This window comes from Rattus rattus, chromosome 7 (genome assembly GCF_011064425.1).
Source record: "Rattus rattus isolate New Zealand chromosome 7, Rrattus_CSIRO_v1, whole genome shotgun sequence".
Taxonomy (NCBI): Eukaryota; Metazoa; Chordata; class Mammalia; order Rodentia; family Muridae; genus Rattus; species Rattus rattus.
In genome coordinates this window covers 68,524,032-68,541,740 of record NC_046160.1, presented here as the reverse complement: position 1 = coordinate 68,541,740, position 17,709 = coordinate 68,524,032, and the positions used below count along the sequence as shown (strand labels likewise).

Below are 17,709 nucleotides of genomic sequence, written 5' to 3'. Positions count from 1 at the left end.
AGCTACTCAAATTCTTAATTCTCCTATTTTATCTCTTCGAGTCCTGCAGAATGATCATCTACAGATAAAGCTATGCCTGAGGCCTCACATCCTCTGCTCAGTGTGTAACGACCTCACATTTCTACCTTTAGCCACTGAGGGAAGGCCAGAAGGTTCTCAACAGAGCCTCGTACAGCTGCGACATCAGTAAGGATCAGATGTGCTTTTCTTTTTTTTTTTTTTTTTTTTTTTTTTTTTTTTTTTTTGGAGCTGGGGATCGAACCCAGGGCCTTGCGCTTCCTAGGCAAGCGCTCTACCGCTGAGCTAAATCCCCAACCCCAGATGTGCTTTTCTTGCCTTGCACCCTGACAGTACAGCATTCAGACTGCAGTCGCACACCCAAATCAAAACCTTGGAGCTCCACCTTCAACTCTGCCTTAGCTTCCTCTTACTAGATAAAGTAGCTTCCTGGCAACAGGAAATCGTAACCTCAAGAGCTCCAAAGGGACCCTGCAGCCACCTGGTCCAATCTTCCCTATTTAAAGACCAGGAGACAGCTACAGTGCACTTATATATAATAAATAAAAAATCTTTAAAGACCAGGAAGGAAGCAGAGATGAGAAGCGCAGTAACTTTTTGATTGATTACAGAGGATCTAGGGGCTGGAGAGAGGGCTGTGTGATTAAAGGCTCTCCCAGAAGACCTGAGTTTGATTCTGAACACCACCTATAACTCCAGCACCAAGGGACCAACACCTCTGGCCTCTGCTGACACCTGTACCCATGTACACATTCCCACAAACATATTATTTAAATTTTTTAAAATTTGTTAAATAAGCTGATATTTCCAAAATGCTAAAGTTCTCCTTTATTTACTCATTTACTTGTTCATTCGTTTGTTCATTCATTCGTGTTTTTAAGACAGGATCTCATGTAGAGCAACCTGGCTTTGAATTCAGTATGTAGCAAAGGATGACCTTGAACTCCTGATTTTCCTGCCTTTACTTCCAAAGTGCTAGGATTCCAAAGTGCATGAGCCACCAGACTCTTTATTAAATTTTAATCTCTGGGCTGGAGAGATGGCTCAGCCGTTAAAGGCTAGGCTCACAACCAAAAATATAAATTTTAATCTCTTAAAGCAAAGATAATCCAATGTGGAAATTGCCAGAAATACAGTGCATACTTAACATTTATTAAACAAGAAAATATCTTATTAAATTTTTTAGTACTGCAGCAATGCCCAAACATGACTTTATCCCTTGGCTTTTCACATTTCCCCTCACATGTGCCTTCCAATCCAGCACCCATGTCAGCTCTGTCCTAAAACATTCTCCATATCTAAAAATCTCCGGTGTAACTCTACAAGAGCCATTGATCACACTCCTGACCTCATAAACAACATTCATGGATGCATTAAAAGGAAAGTACAAAAAGCATATTGTTTCAAATCGAATCTCATAAAAGAGGTTGGACTCTAGTTGGTAAACTCCAATAAAAGGGGGCTGGGAAGTGGCCCAGTGGTTCAGAGCGCTAGCTGTTGTCTGGGTAACCATGGGTCTACCTTCAGGTTTTCAGTTGTGAGTTGAGGGAGAAAGTGGACAAGATTCAGGAAATGACTGTCACAGGGGCACTGCACAAAATGTCCCCTGGTTATTAAAAATTAGTCATTCGTGCATGAGCATCATAAGTAAGCACATAAGCTTCCTGATCTCACTGTTTACCACGTTTTTCTTTAAAAAAAAAAAAAATATCTGGGAACCCCATGATTTAACTTAGAAATAGCAAGATCTTCAAACTCAAAAGACAAAGTTCTGGAGAGTGATAAAGAGTTCAATTTAGAGCACCTACAGTGTCCATCTACCACTCAAACCACAGCTGGGATTTCTGCCCTGTAACCTAAAACAATTAAAAAGCACCCTTAACCCTCGTGTAGAAGAACGAGAAGAAGAAGAAGAAGAAAAAAAAAAAGAAAAAGAAAGAAAAGAAAATATTTGGTGCTTTTTTGAGGTGTGGCAGGATATTTAATCACACTGTGGCGACCCTGAGATTGTGTTATTTACTGGAAAAAATCCATTTTCAGTTGTAGTGTGGCTTAGCCTTAGCACTTTAATCCAGGAGGTTTATACTTGAATATTGTAAAGAGGGATAAAGAAAGTAAGCCATAGGTCAAGAGGCAGAGCAAGCAACCAGTTGACAGGAAGTGAACATAAAATAGAGACTAAAAAGGAGTCGGAAGGACAGAGACACACAGGAAGTAGAAGGGAGGGACATTCAGTTTGAAGGTTTTTGAGAGGCACGAGAGAGGGGAATTCCTTCTGGGACACTGGCTGAGGAGGAAAGTCAGCTGAACGTTTTCTCTGCCTCTCTGAACTAGCAGGTCTTCACCCTAGCATCTGGCTCCCAAGTCTCCACTGGTAAAATTGAATGATTGAGATTTTGTTAAAAACAAACAAACAAACAAACAAAAACCAACACAGAGGACATGAGTTCAGCTCCTAGCATCCACGAGATGGCTCACAACCTCCTGGAGCTCCATTTTCAGGCGATCTGACACCATCTTCTATGTTCTGCAGGCATCAGGCATGCAAGTGGTTCACAGATATATAGGCAAGCAAAACACTTGTGTACATTAACAAACAATAAAGGCGATACTTGAAAGCATAGAAACCCACATCTCCTGAACAGCCGAATTCAAAGCCAAAAAGCTGTGGCCCGAGCTGGGCACAGCGGAGAAAATCTGTAACACCAGCATCACAAGGCTCAAGCAAGACAAAGGTGAGTTCAAGGCCGGCTTGCACTATATTGTGAATCTGAAGCTAACCTGAGCAGGGACAACCTATCTTAAACAACCGTCAAAAGAAAATGTAAAATCATGCAGCCTCACCCCACCCCCTCCACACCTCTGCATTTTATAATTCCTCAAGACTTTATAATTCCCAAGATAGCACCAATACCCATGAGGAATGCCCTGAGGAGAAACAATCTGGACCACTGCAGGCCATCATCAAATTCTGGCTACTCAGGAGCACAACACTTTGACAAGGTCACATCGCACTGAACAGACTGGGAATAAATAAACTCCATGACACTGAGGAAGCCAAGGTGAGAGCCCTGGAGAGATTTCTGCTCATCCCACTCCTAACGGAGGCCACGGACACTGCCGACAAACTGGAATCATGTAAATTAGGTCCAGCTGGCCACTTCTAAGTATAAACTGTTTTGCCATTTTAAAAAGTGGCCCACTCGGGTGTATAATTAAAAAGACTTGCAAAGGAAACTAACACAGCTCCTTCTCACTGATACTTATTTTTTATTGAACAAATTTCCATAAAATGCGCCCACGTAATGGCTGTAATTTTAAGGACTATTAAGAGTACTTCTCTAAAGCAGAAGCATCACTAGCTAGAGCCCCACATAAAACCACCCTCAGGTTCTCAGTCTGTGCGTGTCTTTATGAATGTGTATGCCTGCGTGGGGTACACGTGTACATGTATGCAAGTGCCTGACTGTATTCGTGCAGAGGCCAGAACTGAAGTATGGGTTTTTCCCTCTATTGCTTTCCAACTTCCTCTGTGAGGAAACCTGGGGTTTCCTCTACGCTGGCTAGCCATCCAGCCTCCAGAATCTTCCTGTCTCTGCCTGTCCTAGCACTGAAGTTAACAACACTGCCACACCTGACTTTTACACGGCTCTGAACTGGGGTACTGCACTCAGATCCTCATGCTTGGAAAGCAAATACTTTACCTGATACTCCAAAGTATTTCTAAATGTGTAGGGAAAGCATAATTTTACAAAGGAACACACACACACACACACACACACACACACACACACACACACACACACACACACACACACACACGGGTGTTTTGAGACAAGGTTTCTCCAGGTAGCCCTGTAGCCCCATCCTGGACTTGCTTTGTAGACCAGGCTAGCCTTGAACTCACAGAGATCCACCTGCCGGCCTCCCAAAGTGCTGAAATTAAAGGAGTGCTTCACTATCACTTAGCTAGGAATATGTTTGTACTTTACAGGATAAATTCTTGCTAGAATTATTGTCAAATTAACCTGATTGCAAGGGGGAAGGGTGGGGCATGACCAGACAATCTCACTGAAGGGGTCCATCTTCCCATCTCTCTACTTTTACACATGGACATTTCCCTTAATAAAAATTATGGACGTTTGTTTGGTTGGTTGTCTGTCTGTCTTGGGGACAGTCTTGTATGTCTCAAGCTGGCTTTGTACTCACTATGTAGGCAAGGATGAGCGTGAGTTTCTGATGCTCCTGTTTCTACTTGCTGGGACTGCAGGTGTGTGTGACCATGTCAGGTTTATAAAGGACTGGGGACTAAACCCACTTTACCAACCAGCTCATTTTCCAACCCTAAAGAACTGAATTCTTATGTGAGCAAAATTTCTAAATAAAAACAAAAAACAAAAAAACATCTAATTTTTGTTGTTCTTTTTGTTAAGAATACCAATACCCCCGTAACTAAAAAAAAAAAAAAAAACCCACAAAAAACAGTCACCTGTCGGTTTGAGAAACTTGCAAATCTTTTAACAGATAAACTGCCCAATAAACTGGAATTATGCGGTACTCCATTGCCACCTGGTGGCCATATGAGAACTGCACATGAACGTTTAAAACAGGAAGTGTGGTTGATGGCTCACACTTCAAAATCCTGGCAGTTGGAGAGGTGAGGCTAGTACCTTGTCACGAGTTCAAGGACAGTCTGGGCTAATAGTTAATATTAGGCAGCCTGAGCTAAAAACTAAATTTGTGCCCAGTGAAGTGGTGCACACCTTCAATTGCAGCAACTGGGCGTTGGGAGGGAATGGTGAATCTGTGAGTTCGAAGCTAGCCTCGTCTACATACTGAGTTCCAGGACAGTCAAGGCTATGCAGAGAACTTGTCTCAAAACAAACAAACAAACAAACATATAAACAAGCAAACAAACAAACCCAACTTGGGGTTGGGGTAGGGTGGTAAATGCCTTTAATCCCAGAACTAGGGAGGCAGAGACAAGCAGATCTCTGGGTTCAGGGCCAGCCTCAGTCTACATGGTGAGTTCCAGGACATCCAGAGCTGCATAGGAAAATCTTGCCTGTTGCTTGGATGGATAAATGTATAAGTAAATTAATACAACAACAATAAACAAACAAAACAGAATACTGCTTCTGTCTTAAAAACTAATTAAAAACAGAAAAACTAACAAGTTGCCTTCGTTGCTCTTATATCTTTAGAGATGTTTTCTCTCTCCCACAGAAAAGCTGCTACGCAGTAAGGTTCGTCAAACTCTCGTACTACGAGCGATGGTTCCAGTCCCAGCTGCACTTGAAAATCATCTGGGAGCTCTGGAAAACCAACCCAGAGTCTCCAAGCCAGAGGGTTAAATTAGGATAGTTAGGACAGGGAGAAAAGGAGGCGAGGGTACAGTGTTCAGGAGTGGACAGCGTCTGAAGCTGGAACAGAGGTCCCTGGAGCCTTCAGATGCAACGTGGCAATACCTTGATTTCACATTTCTAGCATCCAGGCTGTGAGACGATAATCTCTGTCGTTTTCAGTCATCAATACAAAGTCATTGGGCAGGCGTGGGAAACTTATACAAAAGCATAAATAACGTAATTTTTATTTTATGTATTATCAGTGTGTGTGTATGTGTGTGTGTGTGTGTGTGTGTGTGTGTGTGTATTTGTGTGTGTGCACATGCACTCATGCATGTACATGAATGAGTGCAGGCAGATGCAGGCCACATACGGGTGTGAAACCGGAGGACAACTTTCAGAATTTGGTTTCTCCTTCCACTGTGGTTTTAGGTCTTGGACTCGGGTTGTCTGGCTTGCACGGCAAGCACATATACCAAAACTCACCTAGCTAAACACTTCATGTGAAGTTTCTTCTACGCCAAACATACCCCAGTAAAGTTATGCTTAAAAGATAAAAATCTGGAGCTGGAGAGATGGCTCATCAGATAAGAGAGCATCCACAACAGCCTGCACTTCAGCTCCAGGGGATGGATGCCCTCTTCTGTCATCTGTGGGCCCAGCAGTCACAAACGCACAACACCCCAGCTCTACCACACCCAGACATACAAGTAAGCAGAAATAAAACCTTCCTCCTACGTGTTTCCCCATCGATCCCCACCATGTTCTAACTGAACCTACTACTCTACTCTTCCATCTCTGGATGAGCTCAGGCATTCTTAGGATTGAGTTTATTCTTGGGGACGGCACCCCAAAACCTCCAATATTAACTCTCCTCTCAAAGCTCGACCCAAGTGCTCATCTTTTCCGAGCACTAAAACTCAGTACAGAAAGTAAAATATCATTTTCTCCTGTCACTCCAGAGGGAGGGGAAGAAGATAAATAAGAGTCACCCATCCTGGGACCTACTTCGGACTCTGCACATCCTTCTAGCTTCTTTCCTAGACACTGTAAACAAACCGAACACGGGGCTGTCCCCGAAGAGGCCCCCAAAGCACAGCAGCGCCTTAGACACCCTGACCAAGCAGCTCTTTCCTCATTTAGGCTGGGGCGCCCAGAAGCCTCTGCCTTGCTTCTGGTATTTCAATCTTATCCCTATCAACTCCTCCTGTACAGACAGCAAGCACAGGACAGACCACAGACACTGAGGCCTTCTCTTCCCACTGCTCCTTGAACTCATGACTTGTTCTCTCCTTCCTTCCACTGAGACCTCCGATACTCACCTGTATCACAGGTTGGCAAAGGATTTTTATAAAGGCTCAAATGGTAAATACGTCAGCTCTGCAGGCCTCATGGTCTTATGGTTCCTACTCGATTCTTCAGGACAAACACGGCTGCAAGTAGTACTAAATAAATGAATGTGTCCAACGAATTTTTATTTACAGAAACAAAGAGCAGGCCGATCTGCTCTGTGACCCACAGTTTGCTGACCCCGATCTACATCATTCTACACCTCTTCTTCTTTGCTATGCAGTATTCCAGACACCAGCGTACTGACCAAGAATGTGGTTACCCGACTCAGTTCCCATCCCCAACCCAAGGGGCAAAGCAAAATGCTGGCACAGGGCAAGTATTTCATGTGGCTATAATTATCAGACAGGGGGAGAGCCATGTGTGGCCATGTCTTTAAGCCCAGTGCTCAGGAGGCAGAGGCAGGCAGATTTCTATGAGTTCAAGACCAGCCTGGTCTATATAGCAAGTTGAGATCTGCAAGGGCTACACAGTAAAGTTTTTTCATTTGTTTGTCAAAGCAGGGCTTCCCTGTGTAACCCTGGCTGTCCTGGAGCTCTGTAGATCAGACTGGCCTCAAACTCAGAGATCCACCTGCCTCTGCCTCTGCCTCTGCCTCTAGAATGGCAAGATTAAAGGTACGAGTTACCACACCTGGCAGATGCTCTGTCTTAAGAAAGAAAGAGACTTTGGAAAGAGGGCAGGCTGATGAAAGGAAGGAAAGATACAGATTATTAAAGAGAACTAGCAGCAGAACGCAACGGTACGGCCCTTGCCTGACATGCAGGATGCCCAGGGTTTAATCCCTAGACCTGGGAACATATGAAAATAAACCTTCATGGACACTCACAGCATCTGTGTATGAGCTGCTGGCCCTCACTGCAGGCTTTAAGGTGATCTGTGTGACCCTACTTGGCTTTTGTCAGCATCTGAACTCCACACATTCTAGAATCTAACTCAAGGCAACACTGATGGAAATCTGATTGCCGCCCTCTGCCCTTTAAGCTTGCTCTTCAAGGAGCTCCCGTCCCTCTCCTCTCTCGCTCCAAGTCCACGAGCTCCCAACCACCATTTCCTTGTTAAACTCAGTGTCATTTACCACCCCTCAGCTCTTTCCTTCCTGCAATTGTACCAGACTAGCAAACGCTCACACCATCAAATTCACCGTCTTTTCTGTTCCTATAGCTAGATGGTCTAGGACTTCGCAACGGCTTGCTGAGACAGATCGTGTCATTAGTAGTGTGCCCTCGAGCCTCAGCTGGGGCACCAGAGCCATACTCTGATTCATGGTTTCACAAAGAGCCCAAACTTCCAGGGCTTTAACTCTACCAGTTCCCTCAGGCCACCATCATTTTTCTTCCCTTTAAATGAACAATTTGCTTCCTGCACTTCGGCGGAACTAGAGGTCTGAACAAAAGCACTAAGTTCTTTATCTCATCTGTCCACTCGACTAACTCATCACCTTTAATTCCTCCCTCTGGGCTCAGAATGAGTTGGTTTCCCTGCTATTCAGCAGAAGTGCTTCAGACCCACTCCTGCCTTACCTATCCCGCAGAAATTAAATCCCGAATCAATACAGCCATGTGCCCTAACAGCTACTCTTATCCTGAGCTTCCGGACGTTGAAATGCTAGTGTCCTTGTGACGTTGTTGGATTTTGTGACTCTAACGGGATGAGAAGTGCATGCCATACATGAAGTTAAATGAAGGCTCAAGGAATAAAAGCTGCGTCCTCATCCAACACTCATGATTGCTCGACTGATTGGAACTCCAGTGATTACGGAAAGTAAGAATGCTGAAGCCCAGGCAGTTCTCTGGGGCTATATTAAGCCTCTAAATGGTCATTTGTCCCTTACTTCTGTGTGTGACCTAACATCCTTGTGACCATTAGGTAAATACTTTTGGAAACAAACACTTAGCTTCCACCAGCCCAAAGGTTAAGGATGTCATCAGGGTATCTGAAGCCTATAACAGAGATCTCCCTCCCCACTTTGTCATAGCCTGCCTATGTGATATTGCCACCATATAGTTTTTTCTAAGTATCTTGACTTATGACTTTGTTTTTGTTCCTACAAAAGTAAAATGAAACTGTCACCACATTGAAACATGAAATTTGGGGTAACTGAATCTACATTCTGGGCCACAGCCACTTGATTTCAGAGTAAACTACAATGCTCCCCTTTAAGATGACAGCTGCATTTGTTTTCATTGACAGTGATTGTTAAATTGGTAGCTATTACTTTTTTAATAGTGCAAGCCTCTTATACTACAAGAGATAGGACGCAAGGGGAAAAGATGCTAATAAAGAGCCAAGGAAAAAATTGTCCCCAACACCTATGATTAGAATCAGCTGCTCTGTGAGTTGGGCTAATTAAATACATCAAATCCTTTTGCTATTTGCAGCACTGTCTATAATCTGGAGCTAACAGTATCCAAGGGGAAGATTTCAGTTGAGTTCAAATCAGCACAGAAAAATGAACAACTCTTCCTTCTATTCACTTAGAATAAGTAAGTATTTAAAATGAATCCCAGCACTATGGAACCATAGGTAGTGTTAAACCAAAAAACCCAATGAGAGGAGCTCCACAACTGAGGCAGAAGCACCTTAGGGGGAGTGGGGTAGGGATGAACAGGTGCCAAAAGAGACGGGAACTGGCTTGAGGGGCTCCCACTAGCCAAGTCAGAGAAAATCAACAGAATGATAGCAATAGGTTCTAACACACACACACACACACACACACACACACACACACACACACACACACACACACACACACACAGGGGAGGGAATGAAAGAGTTCTTATGTATTTGGACTAGTGACAAAGATAGAAAGAGAGAAAACACTTCATACAACAAAACGTTAGTTACTAAATGTGGAATGGGGACAAAAGTGCCTTTACAATGTCAAAAAGTAGTGATCATTTCCATGATGCTAAAAACATTGGGTAAAAGGTTACTAGGCAATGTGCTGTCAGCATGGTCTCAGGATGCTACCTCACAGGTTTCTTATTAACCAGAAAGGGGGAAAGGCAGGCAGATTTCTGTAAGTTCGAGGCCAGCCTGATCTACAAAGTGAGTTCCAGGGCAGGCAGAGAGACATAGTGAGACCCTGTCTCACAAAACAAAACAAACAAACAAACAAGAATCCGCTGAAAACAGTACTCAGAGAAAAAAAGTAAGCACCCAACTGTGGGACAGTAAACCATGTCAGGAAGCTTGGTGGGTCGAGCAGGTTGAGACCTCGGAAATTCACACCTGAGACAGCAGGCACCTCCCTGCTCCCTGCCAAATTCCTGGCCTGGAACATGTGCCACACATAAGGAAACGTGAGGTCACGTAGGCCCAGAACAGAGTGCTCCATGGTAATGAGGTACCTAGAGGCTCTGGGGGCTTAGCCAATAAGCTTCCCTTCCCAGACATTCCTCCCTGCAAAAGGTATTTAATCTTGGGATCACCCTGAGAAGGTGGTAGAGTATGCATCCACTGTCCATGATGAACAGTCCATAAACAGTTTAGAGCCATGGACTGTCTCCTTCATCAAGATTCTCCACGGGGAGCACGGAGGGCGTCTTCGACTACCGAGCTCCAGCCTAAGCCTCCCACAGAAGGCCTTTCTGTGCCTCCAGCCCAACTGCAGCCAAGCTAAGGACAATCACCACTAAGCTAAGCTGGAGCTGGCCCTCCACCACCCTCACTCCGGTTAGACGCTGTCCTCAGCCTGCTCCCCTGAAGGCCAGCACCCACCTAGTGGTGGCTCTTGATAAGCACGACCAAGCTCCCCATGTTTCACCTCCCAAGCAGCTGTGCCTTGTAACAGGACCCACACCCAACTTTGAACACTGAAATTATGATTAGATAGAATTAGACTGACTTCAATAGACTGTAATAGACTCGATTACTCTACAAAACTCTCCAAGTAATCTATGGAAGACACAATTATAACCATGGGCTAAACCTATCCTACTGCTTGTTTTCGTGAATGGTGTTTTGGTTTTGCAGGGGCAGGGTGGGTGTGTGCAGACTGCGCGTGCTCACGTAAGCACATGTAGAGGCTGGAGAAAAGCCTCTGGAGCCTCCCTTCCTCACGCTCCACTTTGTATCTTGAGGCAGGCCCTCTTACTGAACCTTGGGATCCCTATTTCAGCTGGACTGACTGAGACGGACCAACAAGCCCTCACAATCCTCCTGCCTCCATGCCCTCCCACACCCAGGCCCAGGAGTCACGTGCATGGGTCACCATGTCTGGATTTTACTCGAGTGTTAGGCATCTATCTACGTCAGGTCCTTGAGCTGGCACAGCTAGCACTTCACCCACTGAGCCACCCTCCTAGGCCTCATGAATAGTTCTAATGACACAGTCACAGTCAGTCATTTCTACACCACCCACTGCTATTTTAACTTCAATGAAACTACTGCAAGAGACTGTGGCTCACAGAGCCCCAGATATTTGCCCTTTGGCTTTCACAAGAAAAGAATTGTTGGGCTCCACTCCAGACAAGCAATCTAAGAGCACAGTCGCACCATTAGACTCACCTGAGGTGTCGTCTTCTTGTACTGGTCGCCACCATCAATCACATCCCTCATGATTGTTTCCTTGAGAAATTCATACTCTTCTGGACTCAGATGGATAGACTCTATGGCTCTGCCACAGCTTGAACACTGGCCACTGTAATTGCAAAGCTTAATATTAAATAATGTAGGATGATGTCATACAGGTGAAGGCAGGTACAAGACAGAACGAGGCCTGTCATTGGATGAGAAGGAAGGATGAGAGGGAGAAAAGTTTGAGGGAAGAGGGACTGGAACCAGAGGAGGGAGAAGCAGCGGAGAGAACATGGAGGCTGACGTTATGATTCCTCTCTGCACATTTACAGGTTGTTATGAATATTCTTAAGGGATGGATGTGTACAGGGCTTTGTATGTCTAGATGAGCAAATTATATCTTATCAATTGGATCAGAGGTTATTGTGTTGTGTGTTCTTTCATGTGGCGATTTAAGTTTAAGAGAGTGTGTGGTGGCTAGACGTGCTAGCCCACCATGAAATTGGGATGTGTATGTTTAGCATGGTGGCAGCCTGCCTTGGGAACTAGATGGGTAAAGAGATTGTTGCCAGGCTCAGAGAGAAGCAGTGTGATATGGGATGGAGCAAAGCGGGTGAGATGCTTTGCTGACTGAGATGAAGATGTCTACCAGATTATCTTGGGGCACTGCAGTGCCGGATCTAGTGCAGGGTAAAAGACAGCATTTTTTTTTATAATTTTACAGCAACAAAATAATGTCTTAGAAATGTCATTTTTTTCCTAAAATGAGTAATTCCAAAGCACAAGGAAATACCATATATATATATATATGTATATATATATATATCATAAATGACATATATATATACATACCTTTATAATCACATTTATTTGATTTTTTTTTTTATAAACCTAAAGATATCACCTATCAGTATGCCAGAAAACCCAAAAGAGAGGATCACTAGGCAGAGAGGATCACTAGGCACGTAGATGAAAAACACAAATGTTTTTCTACTAAGGCATTTTGTGTGTGTGTGTGTGTGTGTGTGTGTGTATGTATGTATGTATGCTTTACACTCTTAGAAGAGTGCTTCAAAAAACAGGGGCTTCAAAAAAATGGCTCAGTGGTAAGGGTGTCTGTGGTTGCTGCAGATTGGTTCTAATGTTATTTGTGTTAATCCGGCTCCCAAAATTACATGGGGAACCCCCCCACGCCCCACCCCCCACCCCCAGTCAGTCAGCTTGTGAGACACTGAGGGTCCCTGCCTCTGGTTGGCTTTGATTGGTGAAATAAAGTTGCCATCGGCCAATAGCTTGGCAGTGAGAGACTGGCCCACTCTACCCTGATTGGGTCTGGGGTAGCAGAAATGAAATATAAATCTTAGAAAGTAATAACTCAAGAATATTGGAGGGGAGAGTCTCTTAGCCGCCATTGAGCTGCTTAGGGAATATTTAAAAATAAGGCTGTGTGTGCGTGTGTGCACATGTGTGTGTGTTCGTGTGTGTGCGCACGTGTTTGTGTGTGCGTTCATGTGTGCGTTCGTGTGTGTGCACACGTGTGTGTGTGGGGGTGAGTGCTCGTCTTTCATTCTTGACTCCAAACCAACTGGGCGGGTGTAGAGGCAGCACGGACCCGTGAAGGAGTTCAGCGTGGATTTATGTATTACCACTACAGTGGTCAAGCCTGACAGCCTGATTTCAACCCCAGTGATGGACATGGTCGGAGGAGAGAACCAACTTCCTGAAAGCTGTCCACTGACCTTCACACTGAATAAAGCAAAAGTAAATAATAAAGTAAAAGCTTTTTTCTTCCTTCCTTCCTTCCTTCCTTCCTTCCTTCCTTCCTTTCTTTCTTTTTTAAAGAAAAAGTCTAGGGCTTTCTCTCCTTCAGCCTTTGTCTTGCTTGTTCATGATGCCAACTGAGGTTGTTAATACAATGAACAAACTGACAGGGCAGGAGCGAAATATTCTGCTGGGTTTTTTTTTCCGTTTTAGATCGGGGAATATCACACCACATGGCTGTAAGGTTCCCAACAACTTTCCCAGCTCTGTCACAGTTGGAATCCACAACTCCAGAACAGCCTAATGAGGGCCTGTGTTTACCCCTCCTCCCAGCACAGTCAGAGCTCTCCAGAGCATCAGTCACAATGGTATCACACACACCACTGTGGTGACAGGGAAAGATGGCAGGAGTCAGGTGAAACTTTCACAGTAATTCCTAGAATACAACTGGGTCTGCAATCTAGGGGCAAGCATCTTTAAGGCGTAACACAAACTCAGAGTATCAACAGGAAAAACGTTCTGAGCATTCCAAAGTCTCAGTCACATGACTGCAATCCCAACACTTGAATGGTTAAGGCTTTTTATATGTTTGAAGCAGCCTGGGCTACATGATCAAGACTCTCAAAACAACAACAGAGATGGTCCCCCTCCCCCACAGGAAATTTAATTATAAATTCTTGATTAAACTATTCTTAAGATTTATTTATTTATATGTATGTACACTGTAACTATCTTCAGACACACCAGAAGAGGGCATCAGATCTCATTACAGGTGGTTATGAGCCACCATGTGGTCGCTGGGAATTGAACTCAGGACCTCTGGAAGAGCAGTCAGTGCTCTTAACCACTGAGCCATCTCTCCAGCCCTTGATTAAACTATTCTTAAGATGCTCTTAAACATTTTTTTTTTAAATCACTCAAAGCGCTCTTCCCCTTTGAAGTATTTTTGGGGGGAAGTGCGTAAGGGGAGAATCTATTGTTGTTTTGATTTTTTAAGACAGGGTTTCTCCTTTCAGGGCTGGCCTCGAACTCACAGATATCTGCCTGATGCCTTCTGAGTGCTGGAATTAGAGTTGTACACCACTCCACACAACCACCACCACTACCTGGCTTTAAGATTTATTTTTTTATTGTGTGTTTGTGTGAGTATGTATGGGTATGTGTGTGTGTATGGGTATGTGTGTGTGAGTGTGTATGGGTATGTGTGTGTGTATGGGTATGTGTGTGTGAGTATGGGTATGTGTGTGTGAATGTGTATGGGTACAGGCAGAGGCCAGAAAAGGTCAGAAGATGCCCTGAAACCAGAATTATAGGCAGTTGTGAGCCACCAGAGTGCTGGGAACTGAACCACACATGTCCTATGGAAGAACAAGATAGCTCTTAACCTCTGTGTCATCTCTCCAGCCCTTTTGATTTTAAAGTCAATGCCATTGGAATGTACTCTACCAGAATCAAACATTAGAGACAAGTAACGGTCTTTACCTTTTCTGAATTGTGGTGAACTGTCCTTTCCATTGTCTTCCAGGAATGCTACACAAAAGATTACAAAACCAAATTATCCACAAGTTAAAAATTCCTGCTGAACCTAACAGACAAACCCTGTCTCAAAAACCAAAAACAGTAACAAGAAAGCCCCAAACTAAATAAAACAACCCCTACACACACAATTATCCCTATTTCCAAACCCAATTTTCCCCCATCAGTTCTTTTTGTTATTGCGACACATGTTTTCCTAAATTCTAAAATTCTACTCCAAAACCAGTGTCTTGAAACAAAACGAAACCTGAACCCTTTGGCATTGGAAGATTTTCACACTTTGTCTGGGACTCCTCTTCTTTTGATACTCAGTAAGTACGAAAAGATAATTAGACACGACTGCTACCTGAAAGTTCTGTAAACACGCTATATGATAAAAAGAGAGAAAATAAAATAAGGGTCAAGAAATGAGGCTCAAAGACTGAAGCAGCCCGACAGTGGTGGCGCACACCTTTAATCCTAGCACTTAGGAGGCAGAGGCAGGCGGATCTCTGTGAGTTCAAGGCCAGCCTGGTCTACAAACCATGTCCAGGACAGCCAGGGTTACACAGAGAAACCCTGTCTTGGAAATACTCATGCGTCCACACACACATGCAGACATAGACTGAAGCAGTAGACATTTATGTGGTTAATAACATGAGTCAAAGCAAAGGAGAGTTGGGGGGTGTGGGGTGAGGTGGGAATAGCCAAACAAGACAAGACTCAAAATAAAATGGAAGGATAGTTCTCTATTTAATGCTTGAGTATCGGAACTGATTGGGAACTGCATCATCCACTCCAATCACTGTAACTGAGGAAACACAGGACTACGGCCTACCTACTGCACATATTTCAGTCGCCACCTTTGAAAATAAGAATATGATCATCCAGTAAAGTACTTGCTGCACAAGCAAGATCTGAGTTCAGATTCCCCAGAACCCACACCTAAGCCTGGCAGAGCAGCCTGACCCTGTAACCCTAGCAATAAGGGTGTGAAGACAGGCAGATGCAACCTGCGAGTCTAGACAAAATGCTAAGCTCCAGGTTCAGTGAGAGACTCTTGTCTCAAAAGTAAGATGGAATTTGACTGAAAAAATAAAAAACAAAAAGAAAAAGAAACCTTGGGGTTGGGGATTTAGATCAGTGGTAAAGCACTTGCCTAGCAAGCGCAAGGCCCTGGGTTCGGTCCCCAGCTCCGAAAAAAAGAAAAAGAAAAAAGAAAAAGAAACCTTAAAGTCAACCTCTATTGTTGCCACATGCTGTGCCCACACACAGATACAAACCCTTTACTTGCTATAATGTTGCCCGTTGTTCATGCTAGATGCCTCAGAAAATATAGTTCTAAAATGAAGAGATCTGTTTATATAAAAACAGAAGGTGCTGTATAATTTCCTTTTACGTGACAAGTAGAGAGTAGTTCAAATTTACCCCTACTACTTTCTTAGGAGAATATTTTGTTTTAAAGGAGAAACAACTCTTATCTCAAGACCGAAAAAGGCAGAAGTTGAATAAAACGAGTCTTAGCAACTAATAAACAAAACACAGACCACATATACAAAATCAAAGTTACCTTTCAAACCACGTCTTTATACTGTGTGCAAATGACTCTCCAGGATACAGCTGATTATTCCTTAGATACAAAAGGATGTCCAGGAGTTGGTTTGAATACTGATCATCATTCATGTCTTTGCCATGATCAAAGAAGGCTTTTAAAGTTTCCAACAGAGGGATGAGATTATGACCTACCAACTCCTGATACAAACTCCAAGCCACGTTCACATCTTGATGAAGGAGGGCTCCTTGTATACAGTCACCATAGTTCTTTTTGGAAGGGACCATGACTTTTTTAATATCTTCTAACAGCAACAAGGCCTCTCTCCATCTGTCTGAGTGGATTAATCCCCGGATGAGAAGGGTGTAACCCCCAGATTCTAAACTCTTGTACTTGGCTTTCATGATTTCGTAGACATCGATAACTTCTGACGTCTGCTTATGAAAGACACAGAGATATAAATACTTGACGAGTAAATTATACCCCACGATACCATTGTTCTTTGCTGCTACCCAAGCCAGGAGAGACTTGGCCACATCGACTGAACTGCAGCTGCGTGTCATCTGTGAAATGACGAAGTCTTCGAAACTGGCCTTTCCTTTGAAATCTTCTTTAAGTTTATCCCACTCTTTGGAATTCAAAGGTTTAGTTGGGAGTTGGACAGTGCTTTTCACAGGCAAGGTGTGACCTTGATTCTGAGGGTTACCACTTAGGTGGGACCTCTTCTTAGCTGCTCCAGCAGCAAAATAATGAGGACCAGAAGAAGCTTGCTTATTGCTGTCATTTCCTTTCTTGAGTGTTCTAGCTTTAGTAACCAGTAGATTGAGTATTTTGCTATTTGGAGGGGTGGTTTTAACAGAAAACCATCTCTGTTGGTTCCCGATGACACAGTGAACCCCGAGAAAGAAAGAGGCAGAAGAGGTCGCAGGGCCTAGCTCAAAATAAGGGTTGCTCTTCCAAAGTTTCGGAAAGCTCCGAAAACCAGACAAATAGAAAGTCATTCTGCTGTGAGTTGAATGAGACAACTTCTAAAAACAGCTTCACTCCACTATGTAAAATTAAGGTATTGAGGGCTGAAGACAGTGGAAGCCCAGTTCTTGAATTTTTCTTTTGTTTCTCCCTTATAAACAAGCCAAGATTATATATTTGGAGTGATTTAATGTGAAGGAAAGCACAAGAGTTCTATTCATTAAAAAACAATCCAAGGACATCCAACACTAGTAGCAATCCCTAAACCAGAAGACGGAACGGAAATCCTGAGGTGCCTGTTACCTTCCAATTTTCGAATCTGAAGAAAAAGCACATGGACCTCCCAGTTTAACTCGTGCGGATTACTACGGTCCTGAAGAGGGGCGGGATATCAAGGGAGCGAGAACACGGAAATAACATCAGTCAGGAACCACCAACCGCAGTTCCAGCAGCAGCAAGAAAAGCCAGTCTAGGGTTCCTTGCTTTTCACAACTCTCTCCAGGACGCAAAACTCTTCAGAGAAGGGGAGAGGGAATCAAGGAAATGCAGCATAAACAACACAGAGAAGGAGGTGAGGTTGAGAAAGAGTTCAGACTTAACTGTACGGACTGCTGACAAACGAAGTTCACTTCATGAAACAACACACCACGCTACTCAAGCTTAAAGCAACCATAAATG

General features: G+C 43.8%; 1 protein-coding gene across 1 annotated transcript in view; it reads right to left on the bottom strand.

Annotated features, from left to right (window-relative positions):
- Positions 1–17,707, bottom strand: part of Prorp (protein only RNase P catalytic subunit) — an 84,245-nt gene extending 66,538 nt beyond the window's left edge. The window contains exons 1-3 of the mRNA XM_032907750.1: positions 16,081–17,707; positions 14,478–14,525; positions 11,226–11,358 (exon numbers count right to left, since the gene is read on the bottom strand). Of these exons, the coding sequence (XP_032763641.1) occupies positions 11,226–11,358; positions 14,478–14,525; positions 16,081–17,063 (1,164 nt within the window). The 5' untranslated portion in view covers positions 17,064–17,707. The remainder of the gene's footprint in view (positions 1–11,225; positions 11,359–14,477; positions 14,526–16,080) is intronic.
- Positions 17,708–17,709: the final 2 nt, after the last annotated feature.